Source organism: Thrips palmi, unplaced genomic scaffold (assembly GCF_012932325.1).
Source record: "Thrips palmi isolate BJ-2018 unplaced genomic scaffold, TpBJ-2018v1 HiC_scaffold_16, whole genome shotgun sequence".
In the NCBI taxonomy this organism is placed as follows: domain Eukaryota; kingdom Metazoa; phylum Arthropoda; class Insecta; order Thysanoptera; family Thripidae; genus Thrips; species Thrips palmi.
In genome coordinates this window covers 6,061,883-6,070,142 of record NW_023144625.1, presented here as the reverse complement: position 1 = coordinate 6,070,142, position 8,260 = coordinate 6,061,883, and the positions used below count along the sequence as shown (strand labels likewise).

General features: G+C 47.0%; 1 protein-coding gene across 1 annotated transcript; it reads right to left on the bottom strand.

Annotated features, from left to right (window-relative positions):
* Window positions 1-554: 554 nt before the first annotated feature.
* LOC117642600 lies at window positions 555-4,847 on the bottom strand. The gene is made up of 6 exons (XM_034380906.1): window positions 4,729-4,847; window positions 3,801-3,998; window positions 1,805-1,903; window positions 1,039-1,107; window positions 733-822; window positions 555-636 (listed from the first exon to the last, which is right to left on the bottom strand). Exons 1-6 carry the CDS (start codon window positions 4,819-4,821, stop codon window positions 580-582), a joined length of 606 nt encoding a protein of 201 aa, XP_034236797.1. The 5' UTR covers window positions 4,822-4,847; the 3' UTR covers window positions 555-579.
* Between the last annotated feature and the right edge of the window lie 3,413 nt (window positions 4,848-8,260).

The window sequence follows — 8,260 nt, the reverse complement described above, 5'->3', positions numbered from 1 at the left end:
ATGTTTGAGGCCGCTCCTTCTCATCTTGAAAATCTCCAGTTTCGCCACTTTACAGCACTGTTGAAATAAGGGGGACAAAGACGAAACAGAGAAAGAGAGAGAGAGAAGGGGGGCGGGGGCTTCCCTCGTCCACGACTGCTACTACTTCTTATTCAGCCGCTATTTCCTGTTCCGGTCGTATTAAAGGGCTCTTTTGTTAAAGGCTCCGTCGTGGCTTGCTCCTCTGTAAGTACACATTGCCCTGTGTGTGTGTGTGTGTGTGAGGGGGCACCGTTCCGACTGTCCCCGGCCGGGGCCTGCGAGGGGGCGTCGGGCGGATTAGGATGTGGCGGCGGGGTGCGGCTGGCGGCCCTTAGGGCCTTCAGAGTGAAGGGCCCACGGGGCACAAGGGTGAGCCACACACACACTAAGCGCCTCTGTACCGGAAGCTACCCCGATGAACACCTGCCGACTCTGTGAGTTTGCCCCCCACCCATTCTGCGATTACTGGATGTGAATGCCAGATCGAAAACGCGTGGTTACGGCAAGGAAAACTACATTTCATATTTAATAATTTCCCACTTGTTTTCAGACAACGGTTTACAGAAGAGCGAATTGAAGAAGCACCATGAGATACGTGAGCAAAACCACCAACACCTGCCGGAGAGAAATCCCTTCTGTTAATCAGGAATGTTTTCTAAATCAAAACTTTACTTGAAGCGGAGAAGAAAACCCAGATTTTATCGAACGTACCGAACCTAGAAATGGCCTGTTCAATGGAACGAATCCACACAGTCGTATGGCGGCGGACTTCAAAACCATATTTTGACGAAAAACGTCCAGCTGCAACAACACACTATTGTATGAGGAAGTCTATGCGGAATCCCGGCAGAATACCCTAATGGAATTCCAGACTAGACTCTACTCTGAAAATGCCAGAATGCTCGTGGTCTCAAATTTGAACTGGACCAATATGTCTAGATCTAGTTTACACAACGATTGACTAATTGCCATGGTCGCTGGGGGTGGGGCATTGATAGATCTATAGGTCCCACTTACCTCATATTCCACCGCTGGGCTAAGGTTCGCGGCTGGAGTGCTCTCCAAGAGTACTGCTACCATTTGCATCTGAAAGAACCCTTGTAATCAAAATCTCTCACAATTTCTAGCCCGCAAACCAACCCCAACCGAGTTCAACTGGACACGCGAGGCCCCAACGGGCACTGAAAAATACTGTCATTTCAGTTTCATCACAAACAATCTACACTGTGACAAAAAAGTACGGAAAAAGTACGGAACATGTCTGGTCAATAATTTGCCTGGACCGTTCGTACTTGCCAACTACGGAACGTTCCGTACTTTTTTTCCGTACCCATTTACATGGGTTCATATGGAGCAAGTACGGAACGTTCCGTACTTTTCTCCGTACCTCCGTACTATATTTTTCTGTACCATTTCCGTACAAAAGTACGGAATTTTTTACAGTGTAAATTATGCATAAGTTACGTACGCCTTTTGAATGCAAAACTTTGCAGCATGAGCAACTAAATGTTGTTGTTTTTTTTAATCGTACACTTAAAATGTCTTAAGATGAAATTTCCCATTATGAGAAAGTAGTTTTTCTTCGTATGACGGTGGTTTTTCTTTGAATCTTACTGTGAAAATACAGAAAAGATTCGTACTATTACAAAGGAACATTCCTTTGCGCCGAATTCACTATTACATAGCTCAAATTTAATGGTAAGACATTTTGAGTGTAAAGGCTGTTTCGTGCCTAAACAATGGCTCTATAAGTATGGCTAATCAAAGTTTAGTGAATGCGAACCTTATCGGCGACCTTCTGACCCGAGTCGCACAGCGTGCTGGAAGACACCAGCGAGACGGTGGCCAGGATGGTCATCCACAGCGTGGCCCAGGTGAAACCCTTCGCACATCAAAATGTGAATCAAACTTGATCGTCGCATGGCGTATTGTCCGCGACACAAAGAATATTGAAATGCGCGTGCCTCAGGGGAGTTCTCCTACCCAATAGTGGGGCCCCCACTGGGGCCTGATGACCGGTGGCGGTGGCAAAAACTCTTGACGCGTTTTGAGCTCCAGAGTCTCTAAATGGGACTCGAACCGAACCACGCGTGTGACCCCACCAATGGATTCCTCGCTCGGAGAACAATCCATTAGTGGAATCACACGTTCGGTTCGAGTCCCATTTAACGACTCTGGAGCTCAAAATGCGTCCGGGATTTTTGCAAGGGGGAAATCACTCATGAAAATGGTCGACCGACTATTACATTTTGAATCATTACAGACAATTACACCTATTACGCAAATTCCAGATATTACATCGATATTTCTGCTATTACAGTACCATTACAGTGCAATTACAGCAATTACAGAAATTACAGCAATTACAACCATTTCGCCCATTACGCACTTATTACTCAATTACACAGGTATTACCTATCAATTACAGCTATTACACTACTATTACAAGGCTATTACGCAGCTAAAACGGCCTTGGAAATAGTTTTCAGCCTCCAGAGGGACTATTTTGTTCCGTGGGCATGGGGTATCGCTAGGGAGTACAGCAGTGGCAGCTCAGCTGGTCGCTGTTGTTAGCTGTCTCGGGGGATCTTTCATCCCCCCCCCCAAATACCTTTTGTAAAAGAATCCGACCACCGCGGCCGGCCGGCGCTACCCCTCGCCCAGGTAGCTGCTGGAGGTAGCTGTCTGGGCGCGCGGGGTATCGCCGGGCCGGGCTGGTCGGATTCTTTTGGAAGTGGTTGTACCATCTATTTAAACAGTTACGGCTCTCAACTACCCCTCCTCATAAAATTCGGCCCTTGCATTAATCATTTTCCATGAGAAAATTGGGAATTTGAATCTTGGCCGAAATATCATTTGACAAGAATGTCTATTGGCCACAGGAACCTTTGTCTTTCCAATCAATTAATAGCTTGTACCTATTAAACTAGATTAGGGTTTAGACTACCCCTCCTTACGGATTCAGCCTCTCGCCTGCCCCCACTAGAGTCCCGCCCTCCCTCCCCCACCCCACATGCCACTAATGGCTTGCTTTCGGCTCGATCCGGACGTTGGGTATTACTTTTATTGCAGCCAAATGACTTTTTCGCTGACTTTCGCGAATTTTTTAGTCATTTTCTGTATTTTTCTTCCCACATATTACACCTATTACACACCTATTACAGGCATTACAGGACCATTACAGGCATTACACCAATATTACAGCCATTACATCGGTATTACACATTACAGGGCCATTACAGGGCTATTACAGACCCTTCGACCGACCATTACACAAGTGATTTCCCCCTTGGATTTTTGCCGCCCCCACCGGCCTTCTGGCTCACTATGCTCCCCCGCGCCAATGTGCATCAAAGCCGAGGGGTGAATCGCAAGTGTACTCATGTGTACAAATTTGCCCGTACTCAGTGTACTCACAAGTTTAAAAAGGGTAAAATTCACCAGTTTTTCGACCGATTTAGCGTTGAGTGCCTTATAAAACGCTAAATAAAGCCTTAAAACGTTTATAAACGTGAAATTTATGAGTAAAGCAAGGTGTACTCACGCGTACTCATGTACTCATGTGGACGCGGAGTGATCCACCCCTCGATCAAAGCGCATTTAAAGCGGGGATGCACATTGAAATGCACATAAAAGGTAACACATTTTAGGCGTCTTTTGTGTATTTACGCGCATTAATGCGCATTTAACGCTCACAATCGCATTAAATGCGTCTAAAATGTGATACATGTTACGTGCATTTCAATGCGCCTTGGTGCATTGGGCGCTGCTAGGGCTACCTTGATTATGGCCAGAACCGTTTGCACGGAGTACAGCAAGAGCGACAGGGCCTCCACGGCCTGGAGGACGAGCATGGACGTTCCTCCCTTGAGACCGATTTCGTCCAGGATGTCCCGCAGGGCCATCCACAGCCGCCGGAACGTCCTGAGACGCGCCGCCTCGCCAGGCCCGACCTTCATCGTGTTCGATTCGACGTCCTGCGGCGGAAGAACGCTGGACTGTACTGTTGTCGAAAGATTCTTGGCTCAAGTTTCTGCGCATCCTGAAAGAGCTGACAGTGTGCATCACCTGACAGCCGGCCAGAAGTGGGCGTTCGGAACGTTCACACTTAATGTTTTGGTAGAATTTTGTACGTGCCACTTGCACGATTTTGTGCATACGTGGAGTTTGCATAATATCATGCGTAAGGACGCATAAATTTATGCAAATTCACGCACAATTTTATGCACGACGGCACACAAGTTTAAAATTATGCATCACCACGTACAAAATTGTACATAAATATTTAGTGTGTTCTCGATTCGAGACAATAAAGTCGATAGAAATGTACATAGGATGAAAACTGCATTGATTGGAAGTCGCTTCGAACGCACAGTTTCGGCTTGGAGTCGACGCTCGAGTTAGCGCCAGGCCAAAGAGGGCAGTCCAAGCAAGATCTGCCTTGCACATTCTCACACAGATTTGAGTGGTTAAAAACACCTTATCCGGCCAGAGTGGGCCAGACAGCCACCACGGGTGGCCAAACCCCCAGACGCGTTTTTAGCTCCAGAGTCGCTGAATAGGACTTGAACCGAGCCTATGACCCTACCAATGGATTCCTTCGTTCGGAGAGCAATCCATTGGAGAGGTCACAAGTTCGGTCCGAGTCCTTTAAAGCGACTCTGGAGCTCAAAACGCGTCCGGGATATCGACCGCCACTGTGCGCACCTGCAGCCTGGCCTTCTGGAAGGAGGTGACGAGGAGGCCGGCGGCCTGGTCCACGGCGCCGAGCATGCGCCACCAGAGCAGTTTGAGGGACATGACGAGCAGCGTGCAGTACGCGAAGAAGGCGGCGTGGCCCGGACGCATGGCGGCCTCGGGCAGCAGCCACAGCGGCAGCGCCACGAAGGGCGGCCAGGCCGCGCACAGCAGCGCCACCGAGGCCGTGGACGCGGCGCGCGACGAGGACAGCCAGCCGCCGCCAGGGCCAACGCGGCACGCGCGCTCCAGCTCGGCCTGCCGGCCCACCGAGCGCCGGGAAGGATTCTTGAAAAAGGCTCTCTAAATCATGTCGAGAGGCGATTTGTGCTACAAACTGGCAACAGGCGGTTCTAGACTAATTCGACCCCGCTGAAAACGATGCGCTCTGTTGCCAAGCTCGATTTTTGCATTTAAGCCCCTAAATTCAAGATGGCGTCCAAAATGGCCGCCAAAAAGCTCGTTTTTTCTGAAATATCGAGGTACGCTCAAGCGTCGCTGTATTATTTTTACAGTTTAGGGGTAAAATAATATAAAGTACACATTGTGTAACCATTTCCAACCATCTGCACATTTTTCAGGGGCGCAAATGCCAAGACGGCGTACGAAAACGTCAAAATATACCAAAAATCCGTGTTTTGAAACGGTTTTCTGCTCCTTTTGCCCGTGATTCACATGCAATGGCAGTTCTTGTCAATCTTCGTAAATTTCCACGATTTAGAAATATACGGGGTCTAATGTGTAAGGGTTTAGTTGCTTAAATGGCGTCCGAAAACGTCCATAAGTACGAAATATTGCTGTTTTTCCTGGAAACTTGCCCTATTTTGTTCGGGTTTCGTGTTCGATGTCAGTACTCATTATTCTTTGTACATAGTCACGTGATGACCATGTCGGGAAACACTCTTTTACGCCCTTCAAGGGGTCCTTTTAAACCCTTCGAAAGGGCGTTAATAATGTAGGATTTTTCTTAGCAAAATTTTAATGCCCTGCCAAAATGCACTAAAGATTCACGCTGCTCCGAGGGCGTACGTCGTTTTCGCCCTTAAAGGGCATAATCTTAATGCCTTTGTTTCACCAGTGTTATCACCGTAGTTTTTTTAAATCGACGGGTCTTGGGCTGAAAGTCGTCCGATTTCAATGACATTAAGCTCGCTGGGAAGGTAATTAAATTCCCCATCTTTAGAGACCTTAAGATTTATTGTGTCTCATGAGGTCCGTTCGTAGTTGAGAAAACTTTCCAACTTTAAGCTGCATATCAACTTGGGACCCTCTACACTGTCTGAAAAAATGGTTCCCGACAAATGAGGCTTGGCTATGATGTTAAAACGGAGGTGAGTTATTGTAAACGGGTGTTACGCCCTTCAACTTCCGTCAATTTCAATGAAACTTGGTGTCTCAAGTTACCCCGTACAGTTACGATTTTCTTAAAAATAGTCAATATTGGCCGATTGGTGATGGCTTCCCCTCAAAACCAATTCTACATTTAAAATGTTGAACTAATAGGGTTGAGAGATACACTGAGATTCCAAACGCCATGAGTATAGCACGTATGGTGCAATGCAGCTGAGATATCGCACCATACGTGCAATGCGAGAGCCATATTGCACCTTACGTGCGATGAGAGAGCCATATTGCACCTTACGTGCGATGCGTCCCGAAAATGCCCTATGCTAATGCATGGGAATGGGGAGGTATTGCACTTCGTGCTATGCTTTTGCATCGCACCAATTGACGCTATACACATAGCGTTTGGATTCTCAGTGAAATGCAGTCATTTGAGACTGGTCAACAATTGTCAACAAATTGTCAACAAGACTTGTTTCGAGTACCACGGGAGACTCTTAACACACTGAGAATCCAAACGCTATGAGTATAGCGTCAATTGGTGCAATGCAAAATCATTGCACATGAAGTGCAATGCCTCCCCTTTCCCATGCAAAAGCATAGGGCATTTTCGGAAAGCATTGCACCTATGGTGCGATATGGCTCTGGCATTGCACGTATGGTGCGATATCACAGCGCATTGCACCATACGTGCTGTACTCATAGCGTTTGGAATCTCAGTGCACTCCTCTAAAATTGTTAAAGTTCTTAAAATTGAAAAATCGTTTTGAAAGTGATCAGCATGGTCCTAACCCGCCGTTCAAACGCTTAATCGTCTTTCCAAACAAGTATGAAACACGTCCTAGGGCAGTTTTGACCTCCGAATGTGCCGAGCTAGGTGGCACCTCCTAAAAGGTGGAAAAGCAGAAGTGTCTCAAGTTACCCTTGCTGTCTCAAGTTGCCCCGGTTTACGGTAAGTGCCGCATGGTAGGGTGCGAAACGTCCACAGATACGACACCGATACTAAGTTTAATTTTGAACGTTTTAAACACTCTCATCCCGGTAACGTTCAAACGAATGTGACAAAATGTCACGTTCGTTTCGATCTGAATCAGCCATAACTTAGCTTATTTTCATTCAAACGAATGTGACACAATGCTCTAGGGAACGTGTCACATTCGTTTCAACGTGCCGTCAAGATCCTGGAATGAGAGAGTGGTTCTTCAACGTGTCATTTTAAGTACGAATTAGAGGCACGACTCATGAATGCAAGAATGAATTGAGACTTGCTTGCCCTATCTTATGCTGCAAGGGCATATAGGCCCCTTGCTCGTTTAATCGATTGTTCCCTGGGGCTTTCGCTACTCTACCACATGCATAATGTGACAGAACTGACAACTCACGTCAAAACGGGTCAAACAAGGCAGAAATACTAATAATTATCGAATTTTCGTGTTATTTCATGTTTTTGGACGCCGTTTTGGCACATACGCCCTCCCGCATTGGACCCTGGACGTTTTCAAAATGCGGAAATTTACGAAGATTGACAAGAACTGCCATTAACTATTTACAAAGGATAATGAGTACTGACATCGAACACGAAACCCGAACGAAATAAGGCAAATGACCCGGTAAACAGCAATATTCCGTACTTAAGGAAGTTTTCAGACGCCATCTTAGCAACTAAACCCTTCCACATTTGACCATGTATATTCCCAAAGCATGAAAATTTACGAAGATTGACAAGAACTGCCATTAACTATGTACAAAAGATAATGAGTACTGACATCGAACACGAAACCCGAACGAAATAGGGCACGTTTCCAGGAAAAACAGCAATATTTCGTACTTATGGACGTTTTCCCTTGTGGAAATATGGACACGCAGAGGACATCCGATTCTTGTCTTTAAGACGTCCTCATTGTCCTTCGTGTCCGTAAAGGCGTCCTTTACGTCTAATTTACGTCCAGTCGTCCTATAACGGTCCAGTAACTGTCCGCGCCGTCCACCGCCTTGTCCAACCTTCGTCGTACATGTCCAAGACGTCCGCCACAGTGCGTCCTACCCTTGTCCGTGGGGCGTCCCATTGCTGGCGGCCACAACGTGTCAGCACAGCGTCCGTGACCTATCCGTGTCACATCCACCCCTTGTCCACACAGCGTCCGTGACATCCCTGTCA

Bases quoted from the DNA above. Each gene is read 5' to 3' on its own strand.
- LOC117642600 (XM_034380906.1), bottom strand. From the start codon at position 4,821: ATGTCCCTCAAACTGCTCTGGTGGCGCATGCTCGGCGCCGTGGACCAG. The intron at 3,999-4,728 runs GTGCGCACAGTG...CTTCCGCCGCAG, and splicing joins TCCAGAAGGCCAGGCTGCAG to GACGTCGAATCGAACACGAT. The intron at 823-1,038 runs GTAAGTGGGACC...GTGTTGTTGCAG, and splicing joins GCCCAGCGGTGGAATATGAG to CTGGACGTTTTTCGTCAAAA.